At 39.5% G+C, this 20,536-nt stretch overlaps 1 protein-coding gene across 1 annotated transcript; it reads right to left on the bottom strand.

The window, feature by feature from the left end:
• Positions 1–4,983: 4,983 nt before the first annotated feature.
• prokr1 (prokineticin receptor 1) lies at positions 4,984–18,721 on the bottom strand. The gene is made up of 3 exons (XM_003215240.4): positions 18,524–18,721; positions 15,362–16,008; positions 4,984–9,122 (listed from the first exon to the last, which is right to left on the bottom strand). Exons 2-3 carry the CDS (start codon positions 15,853–15,855, stop codon positions 8,426–8,428), a joined length of 1,191 nt encoding a protein of 396 aa, XP_003215288.1. The 5' UTR covers positions 15,856–16,008; positions 18,524–18,721; the 3' UTR covers positions 4,984–8,425.
• Between the last annotated feature and the right edge of the window lie 1,815 nt (positions 18,722–20,536).

Raw genomic sequence — 20,536 nt, 5'->3', positions numbered from 1 at the left:
CGGAATTAGTATATGGTACTAACCTTTTCCTCCAGAAAAATAAAGAAATCAATGAAATTAAGAAAAAAGCAGAATGACTGTTTGTTAAGATCTGATAAGCACTCAAGGAGGGTGGTATCAGATATCTTCGCGGTATTTCTGGAGGCTTAAAGGATTTTGAACCAAGAAACAATCCATGAGAGGCTGCTGTAGAGGAGACAGATGCGGCACTGTTTTTGCCTCCAGCTAAGCTCCACAGAAAACAGTCATATGTCGGAAATATGACCTTGGCATATCCAGATGTTTAGGTATCTATCTGAGGCATAAAGTATGCATGAAGTGTTACCTTCTCTAAGGGACACTCTGTTTTACAAGCACTACTTCAGGCTGCAAAAGTGACCTGCCTGTCAGACTTGCTTTTCTGTTCCAGCCTTGAGCCCCCATCACATGTTGTTATACCAGCACATTTACCAGTAGGTCAGCGAACCACCTATTTCAGGACAAGCTCTCCAAGAGGCAGATGGAAATTAACAAATTGTATGGGAAGCAAATGTCCCACTCTGTCCTTGGTGTGTGTGTGTGGGGGGGGGGGGGGGGGGCAGATCTGCGTTTCTTCAGGTATCATTGGACTTCAGCTTCCATCAGCCTTGCTCAGGATGGTCAATAAAGAAGGTTATTCTATATAGAAATCCATATGTTCCCCATCCTGCTTGGCCTATGTATTCTGGACATATCTTCACATGCCCATTAGGAGATGGAAGGCCCCGAATAACACTTGGGAATGTGTGATGTTGTGGTACTGTAAATCTTTCTGCCAGTGCCCTGGCTATGCAACAGTCTATTGAATTCAATGAAATCAAGGAAAGGAAGTACTTTCAGGCCCCTTCTATACTACCACATAAAATCCAGATTATCTGCTTTGCACTGGATCATATGGCAGTGTAGATTCAGATAATCCATTTCAAAGCAGGTAATGTGGATAATGGGGATTATCTGCTTTGATAATCCAACCTCTCATACTCTTCTGATGTCTCAATGCCCCAGTTTTTAATGGGTTAAATGGTGTCAATTAGGAAGTGGAATGTCTTACCTTCATTTCTGAATCATCGATCGGACAGGATGCTTCAATACTTGTCTCTGTGTGAAAGCATTGCACAAGACTTCAAATGGATGCTAGAGAATAGCATACATCTGCTGTGAATGTTATTGAAATCTGCCCAATTTCTCTTGAAACATCATTGGCATATGGTGCATCTGAAGGGTATATGGCATCTAACTTATGTAATGAACTATTCATGATCTAGTGCCACATGAAATCTAGTCAAATGTATTGTTGGGATGACCTCTCTGATTTCTACAGCTAGCTGCAAATGGATGGTGAAATGGCCAAATCCATGCTGTGTATGTGTGTTAAAGACTTTGCCTGATACTGAAAAAAGCAGCTATCAAAAAGGAAAATGAATATAGAGTTTCTGAAGGAATGTTATTATAGTCATTGTGAGTGATTTCCATGTGAAAAACCTTTGCCTAGTTAGTCACATTGACTGGCACTTTTTCATGTGTTACAATCCTTTCTGGATTAATTGAAGCATATACATTTAGCTGCAAAGATTAGGTCTCAGACTTTGGGTCAGATTTTCCCTTCCTTTGGACCATGTAGGGCAGTGGTTCTCACCCTGTGGGTCCACAGGTGTTTTGGCTTGCAACTCCTAAAAATCCCAGCTAGTGTTACCAGCTTTTAGGATTTCTAGGAGTTGAAGGTCAAAAATTTGGGGACCCACAAGGTGAGTACCACGGATGTAGAGGAATCAGGGATGGAAAGGATGGGACATCATTGCAGAGAGATATAGCATCTTGAAGCAGATGATGCCTTGGATGAAAGGCCTGAGGTGATGGTTGGGGGACATCCTTTTCTTTAAAAATCTAGTGTAACCTGACAACCATACATTCCCATCATATACAGCAATTAACGTCACATTCATGCATACCTATAAATGGGATTTTTCTTTCTCACCCTCCCCCCGCCCAGCAATACCATGATGAAAACTGACAATAGTAATTAGTAATAGGGAACAATGGATAAAGAAAGCCAGTTATAGAGAAATGAAACAATAAAGAAAAAGAAAGGACTAGGAGATGAAATTAAACTGAGATTTTAAGCTATCTTGAACCCCATTCTGGGGGAAAGGTGGAATACCATATATACTTGAAGATAATCCGAGTTTTTCAGCCCTTATTTATGAGCTGAAAAAGCCTCCCTTGGCTCATAATCTGGTCAAGGTCAAGCCAGGCAGCGGAGCCTGGAGGCCACAGTATGTTTTCTTTTCCAAAACCTCCCTTTGCCGCTTCTCCTCCTAGGCTGGAATTATCTATATATGAAAGTCCTATAAAGATATAGTTCTCTATATATAGAGCAATGTCTAGATAGATAGATGTTAATATAGATATAGGCCTTTTAAATATGCACACACACAGATGTCTAGATAGATGTAAACATAGATAAATGGGACTTGCAAATATTGCAGGAGGGAAATGCACAGAGGATTTGCAAACTTTTCAGGGGGAAAATGCAAATGTGAAATGAGTATATATAATTATAGAGCTATATCTAGCTCTGCATTGATTATATAGGCATTGAATGTTTGCCTGTTACTATGTTGGAAGCCAGCCTGAGTCCCCATGGGGAGATAGATAGAGCAGGATACAAAGGAAGTTGTTATTGTTGATGATGATGATAGTGATGATGATTATTATAAAGTTATTGTTGATACCATATTGTTTTTGTTGACCCTACTTATGCACTTACAGAGTTATCTTACTGTTTTTCTTTGAAATACGGTAAATATTATAAAAACGTTTACCCCACTTATGCCTCAGTTAATGTAATTTTATTGGTATCTATTTTTATTTTGAAATTTACCAGTAGCTGCTGCATTTCCCACCCTTGGCTTATACTCGAGTCAATAAGTTTTCCCAGTTTTTTGTGGTTAAATTAGGTGCCTCGGCTTATATTCAGGTCGGCTTATACTCGAGTATATACGGTATACATCCAATCTATACACATAATAAAAGTGAAAATATGTATTATGTATGTGTGTGGTGAGCTCCCATTTCCACAAATAGCTATAGCTCCCACTACGTAAGAGACACCAATGGCCCTCCCTCCAATTTTTTTTTCATGTCTGGAGTGACTTGAGAAACTGCGAGTCACTTCTGGTGTGAGAGAATTGGCTATCTGCAAGGATGTTGCCCAGGAAATGCCCAGATCTTTTACCATCCTGTGAGAAGCTTCTCTCATGTCCCTGCATGAGAAGCTGTAGCTGACAGATGGGAGCTCACCCCACTCCCCAGATTCGAACTGCTGACCTTTCAGTCAGCAGTCCTGCCGTCACAAAGGTTTAACCCATTGTGCCACCAAGGACTCCTCTCCCTCCAATAACATTACAGGTTATAGAGAGTGCTGTAAACATGTCCAAAAGTCCTGCCAATGTCCTCCACAAACACCATATTGCCCACAACCCAAGTGAAGGCTTTCATATGGGGACAATTTCCATCTAGATTTTCTGTTTTTCCTCCACCAGAGACATCCCAATGCTTCTGACTTTCTCCATTGGTGTGGAATTTGTATGACCCCATCCACTGTCTCTCCCATAACACTTTCCTATTCTTTTTCTATGGCTCACAGCAAACAGACAAATTGATCAGCAACTGAACATACTAGAGAGATTTGAGGGGAATTCACTTTGATTGATAGGAATTGTAGGTACTGGGATGTATAGTTCATCTGTGCAATCTAAGAGCACTCTGAACTCCATCAATGATGGACTTGGAATCAACTTGGCATACAAAACCCCCATGACCAAGAAAAAAATACTTAGAGGTCTTTGAAGGAATTTATAGGAGTTGTAGTTCACCTACATCTCGAGTATACTATGAACCCAAACTTTGATGGATCTGGACCAAACTTGGCATGCATACCCAATATGTCCAAATTTGAATACTGGTGGATTTTGAGGGGTATTGGCCTCTACATTTTGGAACTGTAGGTCCTGGGATTCATAGTTCAATCAGTGAGCACTCTGAACTTTACCTGAGATGGAATTGGACCAAACTTGGCACACAGAACTCCCAGGACAAGCAGAGAATACTGGAGATCTCTGGGTGAAATTCACTTCTAATTGGGGGAGTTGTAGTTCACCTACATCCTGAGAGCACTGTGAAACCAAACACCAATGGATCTGGACCAAACCTGGCACACATACTGGATTATGACAAAATTTGATTATTGGAGGGGTTTGCAAGGCACTGACTTTCCACTCTGGGAGTTGTAGTTCACCCACAACCAGAGAAACTGTGACCTCCACTGATGATGGACCTGGTTCAAACTAGGCACACAGAACCCCCCATGACTAATTCAACTTACTGGAGGAGTTTGAGGGGACTGACTCATCATAATGGGAGTTTTGGTTTACCCTACAGCCAAAGAGCTCACTTAACCCCACCGATGATGCATCTAGAGGAAACTTCCCCAACATAACAAACTTTAAATACTGATGGAATTTTTTAGGGTTAACTTGGGCATGATGTCAGTTGTAGTTAATCTACAACCTTATGCATTTTGTACAATTAAAAAATGACTTTTTCAGATAACTCAGGCAATGCTGAGTACCCAAGCTAGTAACAAATAAATATAAATAAAATATTTATAAGTTAATATATTAATGTTTGGTACAAGCCTGAGGAGTGTTTGTGCCTCCAAACACTGCTGGATTGCAACTTCCAGAATAGTCAATGGCACAGAATGAAGGAATGTATAAAGGAATAACTTTTGGAGGTCTATTATCCCACCGGAGAGAACGTGTGAAGGTGGTGGACATCCTCTTGTTCCATCCATTATTACCCTCATGGTGCCAGTGGGAAAACATGAGTCAAATCTCTACCAAATCCCTTTCCACTCTTCAAAGCACTCCTTCAAAAACTGTCTGTGTTGTTATTTCTCTCAAGTTGCAATGTCTTCTCATTTATTAAGCTTTCTCTCCCTCATAGTATCATAGACAGAATTCTCTACAAAATTACAACTGACTTCAAAATGAATACCATTTCATGCTTTACAAATGATAACAAAGCAGAACAGTACAAAAGCCTCAGACCATAATAAAACAGAGCAGCAAGATTATTCTCACATCAGATTATGGTTTGATTGATTGATCCCCACAATCTGTACAATGAGGATTTTTCATTTAAGAGGTGGACATATAATACAGTAATCAAACTGAAAACAAGAAACTGGAAAGTTGTGTCAGTTCTTCAGAGTGGATTGAACAACCATGCTATAGTCAAAATGTATGTTAAAACACCTAGTTATATCTGCAGGCAACACTGATGTCAGTTTTCTAGGACTCATTGGGAGAATCCTGCGTAAACTTGCATTAGCTTGCACTGCAAGGGATAAAGATGATGATAACAAGAAGAATCACAAAAAAGGACCACTGTTTCTCACACTGATAGTCTGGCCCCTTCTTCACACATAATATAAATGGTCCTGTCCATTGCTGAATGTCTGGAAGATTTCCAGCGAGAGGCACATTCCCCCCCCCCCCCAGCAGATCTTGATAAGGTAACTTTTCTGAATATTTTTAATTTTGAGTGTTTTTTGGGGGTTGCGCCAAAATAATTAGGATTATCCAGCAGTACAATAACAATTATTTTTCTGGCATGAGTATACTGCTTTCAGGGGCAACCAAAATGTTCCTTTGATGACTTTCCTTGGGTTTTGTTTTCATTTTTAGTTCTTTCTCTTTTGCTAGCAGTTTAGGATTGCTTCTATTCAACTGTCATACTTGAAAAATAGTGCCTTCAGCATGGAAAAATAATTTTAACCCATCATACAGGAAATGTGAGTAGATCAATAGGTACCGCTCCAGCCGGAAGGTAACGGCGTTCCATGCAGTCATGCCGGCCACATGACCTTGGAGGTGTCTATGGACAACGCCGGCTCTTCAGCTTAGAAATAGAGATGAGCACCAACCCCCAGAGTCAGATACGACTGGACTTAACGTCAAGGGAAACCTTTACCTTTACCTTACAGTGGATCATCATTGGTGAAAATGAGTTTGGTATCCCATGTATAGTGAGCATGATGGGCAACCTCTGCCTACTAGCCAACAATAGGGTCAAGAAGCAGGCATCCTAGGAACAACCATCCTACCAAAATTGCTAACCAAAATAGCAATAAACATAGAGGAGTATAGGTTCAAAGATTCACACAAGGGTTTTTTTTGGGGGGGGGGGGGACTTCATTTGCTCTTGGTTGTTTTACACATTAAATAGCATTTTCTATGCAGAAAACAGAGTTACACACCAAACAAGGTGTTTCCTGCATAGAAAATACTGTTTTCTATGCAAATGACAGCATGCAGATTTTGGGCAGAGCAACCTCACAATTACAGCATTTCCTGCTCTAAAAACAACCCGTATAACATTTTGCACAGAATAAATCCCAAATTACAAAGATTCTTGTTAATTCAGGATTCTTCTCCTCAGGGTTTCTTGACATTCCAAAAAAATTTTTTCACCATTTCACCAATATTTTCAATTTTCTTTTCATCGAGGATGTTTTTTATGGAGCTGCAGTGGGGGAGATTGTCAAAACTGGGAAACTTCATAACATTATGTAAAATTCCTTTAATTACTCCTCACACTACAGCTGCCATAAGACACAGGTCACCATCTTTTGGTAATGTTTAAGAGGGATGGTTTATGGCATAGAGAGGGGTGTACCAGAAGCTATACATCCAGTAGGCTAAAAAATGATCTACTAGCTGCCTGCAACTTATGCAACATATAAAGTCTTCTGCAGCTGACCATTTTTCATTTTAAAAAATTAATTTCAGACATTTATACAGGAGGTGAAACCCTTTTCTGTGTCTTGTATGAAATATATATATGCAGTGATTGGCCCTTTACCTGAATGTCTGAAACTGCCATAGTCGGATGCAATTGGTCTTCCTTTCAAATGATTTTTTTCCCTAAAGTCTAAGGCAGAGGTTCACATCAACCCTTCTGCCTACATCCAATTAACTGGATATGCCATATCCTAAACCAGGGAGATTTCACATGCAAAACCTGTTCATAAAGAAGGTCATAGTTCATCTTATGAATGACATTCCCAGAATAATCTGCAATATGTGCGCATTTACTCATGGCATCTTCAGTCCTGTCCCATCCTTCTTTATATATACAGAAGGATACCTTTGAGGACGTTCAATCTGGTGTTTCAGTTAGTAGCTCTAATACACCTTTTGTGATCACAAAATCACTAATGTATGTTAGAAAGTTAGGGATGCAGGATGATATTTCTGAAGTGGAAAGAGAGTCATAGCCTTTGGGGCAGGGCTTCTGGATTTCATAAAGGGCTTTTACATTCTCCTGTTATAATTTGAGCACTGCCTTGGCTATTATATGTGTTGTTGTTTTTTTTTAAAAAAAAAACCCAATAAGATGAGATGCCGTCTTCACTTAAAATATTTTTTAAATATCAAGTGGATTTTCATGTGTAATTATATCTTGTTTTGGTTAAACACCTTTAAGTAGCAGACAAATCCCCCCAATCTGTAACAATTGGTACATATTGATTTACAAATTTACATATCTGATTTACAAATATAGGGAATTTAACATTTTTCCACATGTAAATACAAGATAGCTTTACATCTCTCTCTCTCAAAAAAACTCTGATAAAATAAAGAGAATGAATTCCTAAAAGCTCAGTTCATCAGGTATACAATATGAATAGAGTTACCACAATGTCCATAATGGGCAGAAATTATGCCACAGGGTAACAATTTTGCAGGAAAGATGAATTTTCACAGAAATCAAACCTTGTTCCATCAACTGTGATAGCCAAGAGGAACAAATTTAGCTTTGAGAAAGAGGTCAAGCCTTAGTCTTGGAATAGTCTTTTCTGGATTTATTCCAGAAATGTAACTGCAGCCTGCTGACTCATTAAACAGTATGTCGATCATCCGCAGTCCTTTCTGTGTTACACGAGTGATGAATTGGCAAGGCATGCAGTCTAGTTAAGAGGCTGTGAAGATTATGTGAAAGGTAAAGTAGAATGCTTGGGAAGAGTTCCATTTCCTTTGATTAATTTGTTATTTTTTGTTGCTGCCTTTTTACTTCCAGAACTGCAGGTCTACATACAGAAATCTGTCAGATGGGAAACAAAAGCAAGGAAAAGTGGGGTGACAGAGGGTAAAGATGGTTCATTTCCACAGGGTTTGTTTGCTAGAATATTCAACAGCATTCAAGAATTCTTGCTCAGACAGACTTTCCATCTGGAGCACCTTTATATGTACCGAATGGGAGGACAGAAGGATGGGATGAATGATTAAGGTGACACACCAAAATACAGTACATTTTGTTGAAGAAGACATCTGGCAGGACTTCACTTAAGTCTGATGCAATCCACTTCCTCTGTGACTGGCATAGCACTTGTTCTGATGTCTGTGTCTACACTTGACTTGGAGCCATGGTAGGTAGACCTCCATCTGAGTAGCACAATCTTCTTGAAATACTTCATGGTGTTGTTCTTTACAGTTATGAAACACATGGTATTGATCATGCTGTTGCTCATGGCAATGCATTCGACGATATAGAAGGCTGTCAGGTAATGCTTCTCCTTCACAAACACAGTCGGGAGAAAGTCACGGACAATGGTGAAGCCATAGAAAGGGGCCCAACAGAGGACGTAAGCAGTTAGGATGCACATGAGCACCAACACTGTTTTCCTTCTGCAACGAAGTCTCTTCCTTATCTGCTCCGTCTGAAAGCCAGGCACAGTTTTAAACCAAAGCTCTCGCGAGATCCTGGCATAGCAGAGAGTCATGGTGAAAACAGGCCCTACAAACTCAATTCCAAAGATGAACAGGAAGTAGGATTTGTAATATATCTGTTGGTCAACTGGCCAGATCTGTCCACAGAAAATTTTCTTTTGATTTTGTATCATGAAAAGGACAGTTTCTGTTGCAAAATATGCTGATGGTATGGCAATGATGAGGGATACTATCCAAACCACAGCAATGAGGAAAGTTGCTGTTTGGTAGTTCATCCTTGGCTTCAGGGGGTGAACGATAGCAAGGTACCTGCAAAAAAGAAAAGATGTTTCCAAATTCATATTTGGAAAGTTGTGCAATTAAATTAGATGTTTCAGGATACCTTATTCGCTATTGAGAAGACAAGTAGATACCTTCTTTTTAAATTGACTCCTCTAAAAGTTGAATAGATTAGACCAGGGGTTCTCAAACCTTTTCAACTGTGGAGCCCTTTTTGAAGCAAAAGTTGCTTGTGGAGCCCCAATAAATGTTTATATATAATATATTATATATATTATATATCATGTACATACCCTGTTTCCCCAAAAATAAGACAGGGTCTTATATTAATTTTTGTTCTAAAGGATTCATTAGGGTCTACATATGGCTGCCTGTATAATATTTAAATTGACTTCTTAATGAACTATAGCTAGGTCTAATTATTTGAAGAAGGCCTTATATTTTGAGCATCCTTAAAAACCCTGAAAAATCATGCTAGGGCTTATTTTCATGGTAGGTCTTATTTTGGGGAAAACAGTGTTTCGGGCATTGGCAAACTTTTGGACACAGAGGCCACATTGTATTTTACAATTTGACAGACAGGCTGAGCCAGTGGCAGTAAAAACACATGGATAGTGGAAGGTGTGGGTGGCAAGAAAATGAGTCTGGGCAGCCAGGGAGGCAGGGAAGAAAGGACTCTGCTACTGCTGATGCTTTGGCAGCTCCAATCTTTAAGTTACCTGCATTTCTCAGGAGGCGGAGGAGAAAACATGAGGGGGCAGGAGACAGCATGGTGCCGTGAAGCCCCTCATGATGACTTGTGGAGCTCTAAGGGCTCAGCAGAGCACAGTTTGAGAACCTCTGGATTAGACTACACAATGTATTCTAAAGTGTGGCTTGATAGTTTCAGGTTTGAGCTACGACTCTGGAGAGACCACATTTCAAATTCTTGCTGAGCCACAGTGTGACCTTGGGCAAGTCACAGTTTTTCAACCTCAGAGGAAGGCAAAGCCAAATCTCTCTGAGCAAATATTGCCAGAAAATCCCATGACAGATTCCTTTTAGGGTTTTTAAATGACCTAAAGACACATAACAATAACAGCATGTGCTTTACAGAAGTCCACTCTTGGGGCTGGTGAAGTGGTTGATATTTATGCCAAATACAGCTTCTTGGATATTTTCAGATAATGTCTTTTGCTGTTTGCTATACACTCATTGCCTGTTGGCTCCTGGGAGTCATTTAAAACTTTGGCAGTACTATGCAGAATCCTAAGAGTACAGGACTACAATTCCTAAGGACACGACCCTTATAATGACACCTTTCACTGGTGTCTAGAGACAGTTCCCATCTACATGGGTCTGTGCTTATACTTGTCCTGGTTGGGTATTTTTCTTTATAGACAAGCATTTCTTAGCTAGTATAGTCCAGTAACCTTGTTATTAATGTGACTGGGGTTTTTTTTGTAGATTTTCTATATTTGGTAGATTTAATTTAATCTATGCCACTCTAGAGTTCTTAAAAAGGATCAGTTAAAAATGTAAAATAAGGCGGCATCACCTGGAAAATGCCAGACCATAGGACCTAATGAGTGCCTTCTCTATCCTGGTGTGCTGTTTATATATCTATATATATCCCACCATTCTCCTTGTCGGAATTCAAGGCGGCTAACAGCCACACAATCTGGTCACAATTTAAAACTAATACAATTCTTTTTTAAAAAAAATCCAATTAAATAGTACTGTGTGGATTTACCACAGACAGTTAGATTACAGTTAAAATATAATGAATATAATAAAAATTACAATTAAAACTCACAGTTCCCCTAGAATCCCACCCACAACCTCCCCAACAGCATGTCTCTCACCCTTTCCCAAATGCCTGTTGGCACAGAAAGGTCTTTACTTGCTTGCGGAAGGCAACCTGATCTCTATTGGGAGGGAGTTCCATAGTCTGGGAGCAGCCACTGGTGTTGGCAGGACATTGCTGGATCTATGAAGCCCAGGATGACACTCCTGTGAGTACATGAGGTTTCAAGGCAATGTTGCACTATTGATTCACCATTGCAGAAATTCCACCTAATCAATTAACTACAGCACTTAGAAGTGCTTGAAAACGTTTGATTCATAGATATTCTTGCTTTGCTTGAAATCTATAAAACACTTCTCCACATTGATAATGCTCATAGGTAGAATTGTAACAGCACCTGAGTCTTTTCTGAATTATGAACTCAGTGCACAGGATCAGTGAAAGGTTACCCAAACAGACATGACCAGCACATTCTGTATTGGACACATTGACAGTTTGTTCTCGTAGAGACAAATGCACTTAATCAATGAGGGGGAAATTGCATTCACTTTCCCAATCCAAGCTAAGGCATTAATTTTGAATTGATTTCCAATAGTTTTCATGAGTTAACAGATGAGGGGAATTCCTCTAAACAAAACATTACAGTGTTCTGCAAGCCAGAAGACTCTGAGCTGCCCAAGGATACCTCTTTTGGAGGGCTTTGTATTTCTCCAGGGTTTACTCATACATCCTTTGAGAATGACCCTGGGAATGAATCAGGTCCACCCCACTACTTTCACGAGGGACAGGCCATCCTCCCTTGACATCTACTGAACTGGCTGGGCATTGCTTAAACCAAGCACCTCAGCTTTCCTTGAACCCAGGGTGGGTAAAGTGTGGTTTGCAATCCCAATCCTGTTCTGCCATCTAGCAATTTCTGCTTCCTCCCCACCACACCTCAAATAAAGGTGATATGCCTGTCAAAACATGACTAGGATTAAATTATGGCAGTTGTTACTGTCCAAAAGGGAAACATTATAAACTAGAAAGCAATTGCATCAAAATGGAGAGGTCCACCTTATTTATGTTCTGGACTGGCCCCAGAAATGGGTACACAGTACACACTGTCCCAAACCTGCAGCAGCTCTAATTTCAGCTGGTCCAATTGAGACTGCATTGGCTCTGCTGAACCGTCACTGTGCTGTCCATGCCATTGTTGCTATTCCCAGATGGCAGCACAAGTGCTTGCACAACCAGCACATGGAGCTCTATGGCCATCTGTGTGCAGTGGTGACTTGGGCCTGATCCATTCTCTTTACCTTGTGCTGATGAGTGCAGGGCAAAGGGAATGGCGGCAGTCGCAGCCCATGTAGACAGCAGACAGATGCGCATAGGACCCAGTCCTGCTGTCCACACTGCGCCAAAGCTGTGGGATTGCTCTGGAGTTTCAGGTGAACCCTGAAGCATACATCTGACTTTTCTTAATTACTGACCTAACCAGGTTTTACTACATGAAAACCGCTAGAAGTGGCAGAATGTCGTGAGGACAGCCAGAAAAACATTGTTCTTAAAATTTGAAAAATACAGCTGAAGAATTTTTTAAGATGCCATGTTTTATTGACTGTGGGAAAAGTGAAAGATTTTGCTCTTTAGAGAAAGTAATAATAAATCAAAGCACTGAAGTGAAGTGGACCTGGAAGTCTGTGTGCCAGTGAGTTTCAGGTCATACATCTATCTGAGTTCTGTTGCCACATAATATCAGCATGTACTAACCTGTTTTTAAGATTTAGTTCTCTTTGAGGTTGCCACAGGCTTCAAACTGCAGGACAGAATTCTAGCTAAAAGATATCAAATATCTATTCACCTCCGAATTGTGATTTCATGCCAAATCAAACTGTTCATTATGCCTAGCTCTGTCCCGCCTTCCCTCCTTTCTTGTATTCCTTTGATTCACCACTATTGAATCTTTTCTTCCCTACACGTACATTTTCAATTACATTCTCAACAAGATACATATTTTGCTGAGCAAAATGTCTTACTACTAACGCAAATTAAAATCTTGGACAGATCTCATTCTAGTGTTTAATGTAGTAGAATTGTTTCCAATATAATAGAGACACACACTTTTGCAATAGAATAATGTGATCTTATCTGTAGGCTTTCTGTATATTAGCATTATTACTTCAATTTTAAAATATACAGAAAACACATTTCCTTAGTACTGAATTGTATTGATAGGAGTTTCCATGGGGTTTTAAAAAGAGACAAAAGATTCAAATTCCTTCACATTTCCTAGTGCACGTTGCCAATGTGTTGCCTGTAGATACTAATTTATCATAAAATATTTACTTCTCTATGTTACTTTTTTGTAATTGAAATTCCACTGAAGATCTCATAAAATGGGAATCCCTCATACCTTTTGGGTCTTGTTAGTGTACTTGGTGTGCCTTTTAGTTAAGAGCTGATCACAGCTTGTTAGGTCTTTAATGGAATGAACTACAGTTGGGCCAATTATTCAATGCCATTATGATGCTGCTTAGTAATCGTATGGATTCACTATTACCCTCTCTCTGCAACTTGTCAGACTGTTATCATTAGCTAGTTCTCCAGATATCCTTTTCAAATTTGCTTGGCTTCAACGCTCAGCAACATCTATGTGAGACAAAAGCTAACATTAATTACAGAGATATGGCTCTAGGTCTAAAGTCTTCTCTGATGCTCATGACATGATCTTTCATAGGAGTACAGTAGAGTCTCACTTATCCAACATAAATGGGCCGGCAGAACATTGGATAAGCGAATATGTTGGATACTAAGGAGGGATTAAGGAAAAGCCTATTCAACATCAAATTAGGTTATGCTTTTACAAATAAAGCACTAAAACATCATGTTATACCACAAATTTGACAGAAAAAGTAGTTCAATACACAGTAATGCTATGTAGAAATTACTGTATTTACGAACTTGGCACCAAAATATCACGATGTATTGAAAACATTGACTACAAAAAAGTGTTGGATAATCCAGAATGTTGGATAAGCGAGTGTTGGATAAGTGAGACTCTACTGTATAATCAATGGACAATGGACAATTTCTACTGGATATTTTAGAATGAGTACAAAAGTCAAGCCTCAATAATGCTTTCCTTCAATGAATTATTCAGGAATGGGAATGTTTTTTTCCTATCCATAGACAAGAAAAACCATTGTACATTAAATTAAGAATTTATATCTGATTCTGGGGTTCTTTTTAAAACAAGATATTAACTACAAACATATCATTTTCTCCCTTCACCTAGCATTCATCAGTCCCAAGTCCAGGGTTGAAAGCTTCTTTGTTTCCATGTCACCTGTTGCTATTTTACTTTTATGGAAAAGAGGAGATATGGCTAGATTGCAGAAAGTGTTATATTGTAAATTGAAGACACAATTTAGCTTGCCCTTCTTTAAACTATATATGGCATATTTATTCAATCTGCCATTTCTTGCAGTGACTGATTGATTTTAAACCCCATGTTTTCACATCTGAAGGGGAGGAGGCTGGGGAAGATAGGATGAATGTTGGGGAACAGAACCTGTTACTTTCAAAGTCTTGATCCCTAGAAGGACTGGCCTTACAATTTTATAGGGTGAGCGAGTCACATTAGACAAAAATGCTGGGAATTGTGGTGTGTTTTCTTTTTTAAAAAATAGTGGTCTAAGGCAGTGCTTCTCAGCCTTTGGTCCTCCAGATGTTTTGGACTTCAGGTCCCACAATTCCTAACTGTTGGTTAGATGGCTGGGATTTCTGGGAATTGAAATCCAAAACACCTTGAGGACCAAATATTGATGACCACTGCTCTAGGGGCTTCAAGGGTACCCCTTATCCATCCAATGTTGGAGAAAGCAAAATCCTCCAAAAGTCTGGTTTTCATGGTTCAGAATGGGAGGTAACATGCTGGTTGCAATATCCCAGAGCTGACACACTGTTCATTGCTCTGAACTCAGCTTAAGCAAAATACCAGGGAACTGTGGGATATTCTCTTCCCCCAGTCCTTCTTCTCAGCCCTCTGCTGTAACTGTGATGAATAACTGAGGCCCGGGCTGTGGCACAGGCTGAAGAGCAAGCTAGCTGCAACTAGCTGCAATGAATCACTCTGACCAGGAGGTCATGAGTTCGAGGCCCGCTCGGAGCCTGTGTTTGTTTTGTCTTTGTTCTATGTTAAAAGGCATTGAATGTTTGCCTATATGTGTAATGTGATCCGCCCTGAGTCCCCTTCGGGGTGAGAAGGGTGGAATATAAATGCTGTAAATAAATAAATAAATAAATAAATACATAGAAGCTGATCTTGGTAAGATGGTGGTGAAGGGCCCTGAAGAAGGGAGAAAATGCTGAATCCAGTTAACGAAGCTGGGCAGTTATTTGAGGGAAAGGATGGGAAAAGCTGCCTGGAAAATGCCAGACCTAGGAACAAAAACAAAACTACAGGCTACAGATGATCCCAATGTCCAAATTTCCTCCTTACCTGTCCACAGCAATTGCCAAGAGTGCATTGGTTGAGACGTAGAGAGAGACAGTGCGCAAGTAGTTGACAGAGGCACAGAGTATGTGACCGTGCTCCCACGACAGCTGCCGCACCACATAGTAGTCCATCTCAAATGGACAGCAGACAATGGCCACCAAGAAATCGGAAATGGCTAGGTTTGCAATGAGAAGGTTTGTGAGGTTACGGAGCTTCTTATAGCGGGCCAGAGCAGCAATGAAAATAAAGTTACCAATGCCACAGACTAACATGATACCAGCCAGTGCCACTCCAATGACAATCCTGGCTGCAAAGAAAGTGCGTGTTTTTGTCACATCGTCCCCATCATCCAAGGGCAGATCATAGTCACTGTAGCTGAAATTGAAGGGGAAAGTGAAGTTTTGATAAGAGGTGAAGTCCCCATTACGGTGGCTGTAGATGGCAGCAAAGTTGGTACTCGTGAGCGTATCGTTTGGATAATGCCCGTCATGCCTCATGGTGTTGTTCTCGTCTCTTTTTGTTTTAATAAACTGGTCGTGCTAAGTTTTATCTTCTCAATATCTCCCAGGAGCAGTGGCCAGGGAAAGAATTTCCATGCTTCCATCAGTCATGATCTCTGTACCTATTATAGCAATCATGGCATTGCTTATCTATAAAAATCAGAAGAGAACAATAGACTCAGAGAAGTGTAGCATGTAAAAGAAGAGCATTCCTGTACTTTATACTTGAAAACTCTCAAATTGTCTTAGGAATGAAAAAGACATGAACAATGTATATTTTAAACCCCTATGTATTTTGGCGCAGAGGAAATTAAAAGACAACCCCCCTCTGAACAAAAATATTATTGCAATCCATTCGTAATGCAAGTTACAGCACCCCCAATCACAAATCTCAAAAAATCATCCTATATAATCTCCATCTTACTATGCAAACTCTGTTATAGGTTTGCTTTAGGGTCACCATAATTAATAAGTCACACGACAACAACCATACATTTTAGATGACTTGTATGAAATATTTTCACTTTTCAAATCCAAATGCAATGCTTTGCTAGGCAGTAGTACTTTGCAATATTGCATGTGTATACTGGCTGAAATAAAAGAATGATATGGGGAAAGAGATGGGGAGATGAATTTCCAGTGTAGATTTTACTCATCCTGTCCTATCGAAGCACCATCTTACTTCAAAGCACATCTGATCTATTTTTTATCTAATATTTATCTTTGCAACCTTTGATGGTCTCTCTGAAACTAAATTGCAGCTTTTGTAGTTGTGGTACATTAAGTAATTATCTGGAATAAAACTGGTTTTATGTCAGCAATATTTTATTATGGAAGTAAATATAGTGCCAGACTTTGTAACTCTTCAGAAGCATAACCCTTTGTTGAAGTAAATCAATAGAACTGATTTTCATCACACAGCTGACAAAAAAGACTCAAGGAGGGAGGGAATCCAACTTTCCAGTGGAGTTAACGTGCCTGTCTTCCAGAAGTAAAAACCAAGGCTCATAAGTCATTTTAGAGTGCTTCACCTGGTCTCAACTGACAAACCAGAGAAACATCATCCATGTCTGCATATGGACTAGAACAAAGCTTAGAAAAGTTACTTTTTGATATTGCAGCTCCAAAGTTCTCCAAAGTCAGTGTGACCATACACAATTTTCAGTTATTTGGGGAGCTGTAGTACAAGAAGTAACCTTTCCAAGCTCTGGGATAGTCCCATATTCCGTCTACAACTCTAATCCATATGTTCAGTCCTTTCAACACTAGAACTTCCAAACACAAATGATGCATCTGTGAGATGACGGATTCCCAAATGAGCTTGCTATTTCACAGGTTTATTCTTTGTAACAGAGACAAAGTACTCAGATTATTAGGACAAAGATGCCATTTACAACACACATACATCACATGTTTCTGTGTTCCTTCTGGTGGTAATCTTCATAGTAGCTGAGACAGAATTAATCAATTGTCTGAAATCCTGTGAACCCACTACTGGAAGCAAACCCCCTTCCAGGTTCACTGGCATTGTCAGTGCCTTGTGATCACTAGTGGGTTTATTGGGAAAAGCTATTTAATTGGTTTGAACAGACCTCCAGTTAGGAGATTTTTATTTTCTGTCCAACGAAAAAAAAAATGGATATTGTAAAGAGTCACTGTGGTTACAAAAACACATCTAGAATTTTTCACAGTTTGTTCCACAGCATTATGATAGGCTACATAGTTTCAGATTGTAACTGGAATCAGTTACAATCTGAAACTATGTAGCCTATCATAATGCTGTGGAACAAACTGTGAAAAATTCTAGATGTGTTTTTGTAACCACAGTGACTCTTTACAATATCCATTTTTTTTTTGTTGGACAGAAAATAAAAATCTCCTAACTGGAGGTCTGTTCAAACCAATTAAATAGCTTTTCCCAATAAACCCACTAGTGATCACAAGGCACTGACAATGCCAGTGATGGGTTTTGTTCAAAAGAAACTTTTAAGATAAAGTTCATTTTCTTATCAAGGTTCGCCCAGCAGAAATGCAAATAAATGCTGATCATTTTTCCTGTGCAGAATCCTCCCACTTGCTGGCCTTGAAGTATACTGGAGTGTAACATTCATCACCCACAACCAGAGTGCTGGCTGGCATGATGGGAGTTGTAGCATAGCACATCTGGAAGGTGTCATGTTGGTGAATAGTCAGACTGGTAAAACTAGTCTAAAAACAAAGAAACGAATGGCATAACACCTTTGGGACTTTTCAATGGAATCAGCTTATGAGGCCATTACAATAAATTATCTGGTTTCTATTGTCACACCAAAGTAATTCTTTTTCGCTTTCTATAGAATAGCTCAGGTACAATTTGTAACTAGAATTGTCCAGCAGGACTATCTTAAACAGACCTATTTGAAAGTAAACACTGCTGAAAATAATTAGATACCATCCTTCATCATGAAAAAAAAATATATTAAGGAACCAGAGGTAATTTCTGGGGAGGAGAAGGAGTTATGGGTAACTCTTGTTTTTTGTTGCAAAAGAAGAGCAGAAAACATCTAAACTTCATATCAAGGTCTGCTTTGATTATTCATTTTCAAAAGTACGTTCATGCATGATTACATCAACTCCCCGGCAAAGCAGTAAAATATTTTTAAAACAAGTAGAAAACAGACAGTACCTGTCCTGGATCTTGTGTCTGTGTCCCTTGTTGTTGCTTTCAAAGAAAACTCTGAGCTCTTAATATCACAGGATGTTTGCAGTGCTCTTAATGGTACTGCACAGAAGATGCCAAGGATGCCGTATGGTACTAGAGGTGGAACTGCACATCTGCCCTGTAGCAGAGCAGGATCTGAAGTCCGGCTGTCTGTGTGCTTTCATCTAAAGCCTAGCTTTAGTGGGCGGTCTTTAGATGCTTACCACTGCATATGTAATTTTAAAGAGGCAGTGCCCAATATGTCACACCTCTTCCTCTGAATATGGGGGCTGCAAATGTCATATATGCATTCAAGGCAGCCTTTCAGCACAGACACAAAACCCCTTCACTTCTAAGTTTGTTAGAGGAAAGAATACTACTTTTGGCAGGGGCACAAACAGGACTTGTGTTTCTAGCTAGTTGCAAAAAGATCAGCAGATGTTTGTATGCTACAATTTTCCCAGCTCACAATTCTCAAACCCTGAAAACACATTAAAGAAGTGACGTGACCTCTGGCATTATCAATCATTTGGATCATGGTGTGATTAGACTGACAGCATATACAGAACTAACTAAATAAGTAAATCCTGGATTGGAAGAAATTTGTACAAATTATAGCCATTATCCAGCCAAAACAAAGCATTTTAAAACTCCATTGATCTCCATGGAAAAGATAGTTTTAAAATGATTTCAACTAATGATTGCAGTTCCACTGTTTATTAAAATCAATGTTTGATGATATCTGGATTGTAGTCTGTATTTAAATGGGACGGAAAATGAACACAATCTAGGATGTTGGTAAAGCAGCTGCTCCCAGTGAAAGACATTTTGGTTATATATCATACGAGTTTCAGTTGACTGATTTTGAATGTGCATATGAATAAGAACAATTAGGTTCACCAGTAGGTTTTAGTTAGGAAATGAACACGGAGCACTTCATAAATGCTGTTATAAATGAAAGCAAAGGAATTTATAAATTCATTTCTGTTTTGGAAAATCTGTCACAAAATTATCAGTTTTCTCCCCCTTACTAGATCAACAGAGCATTCTTTATGTCATCATATACCCTCTCCATATACTTTTCTCCCTTCTTTATGATGGTAGTGTCCAATTGGGTGAAAGGAGCTTTTTCAAAACCCTGGAAACAATGGTTTTGGACTATAACGTGCAGCATCCTCAGCCATTATGTCACATCTTCAATTATCTAGCGATAGATAGCATGACCTGCCTGTTTTGCTTCCAATAAAATTTGATAATGAGCTCTCAAGATCAGTCTGGAATTTGAACCATTTCATTATGCCATTTCTATTCTATCTTTTATTTTTGAAAGGAGCTCAGAGTGGCATTCATTGGTTCCATTTCCCCTTTCTTCACAGCAGAACTGAAAGGTAGCTTTGAGACAGTGGCTGGTCAAGGTGACCCAGTGAAGAAGTGAATACAGGTCTTCCTAGTCTTAACACAGTTCTCCAGTCTCCACACTACACTGCGTCACAGGCTTAAGGTATGGGTTGTCAGTTTCCATATTCTGGGCATTTGGTGAATAAAGTTTTCAGGAAAAACTTTCTGCCTCCATGTGGCAAGCTCCCAAAGCTTTCCCATTCAGACTGGTCTTTTCACATGTGCACCCTTTGGCAATCTTTTTCAAGAATGCTGAAATTAAATATACCATCAAATAGTCGGAACAAGACCATGAGCCCAGGCTTCCACTGCAGAAGGAGTTCTGAAAATTTTGCTTAAGATAATTTAACTGGTTATCAAGGTTTGTTCCATAGGAAGTATGGAAGCAACACAAGCGTCATTCAATTGCTGTCCTGTATGCAATTAACAATCACACAAAGGGGAAAGCATGGCTGTACCCATCAGTCTAAGCCACACTGTTACATCTCTGCATATCACTTGTATTCTTAGCATGTTTCTTGAGGGGAACCTTCTCTTTCCAAGCAGGTTCTTGGCTCCCCCTCCACCACTACATAGGATACAGTGATTAATTTATTATTT

The sequence above is a fragment of the Anolis carolinensis genome, chromosome 1, assembly GCF_035594765.1.
Source record: "Anolis carolinensis isolate JA03-04 chromosome 1, rAnoCar3.1.pri, whole genome shotgun sequence".
In the NCBI taxonomy this organism is placed as follows: Eukaryota; Metazoa; Chordata; class Lepidosauria; order Squamata; family Dactyloidae; genus Anolis; species Anolis carolinensis.
This window is presented reverse-complemented; position numbering and strand designations above follow the sequence as displayed.

What these genes read in the sequence shown, in the direction of transcription:
- prokr1 (XM_003215240.4), bottom strand. Translation starts at nt 15,855, where the DNA reads ATGAGGCATGACGGGCATTATCCAAACGATACGCTCACGAGTACCAAC. An exon ending in TTGGCAATTGCTGTGGACAG is followed by an intron (nt 9,123 to 15,361) that starts GTAAGGAGGAAA and finishes TCTTTTTTGCAG; the next exon opens with GTACCTTGCTATCGTTCACC.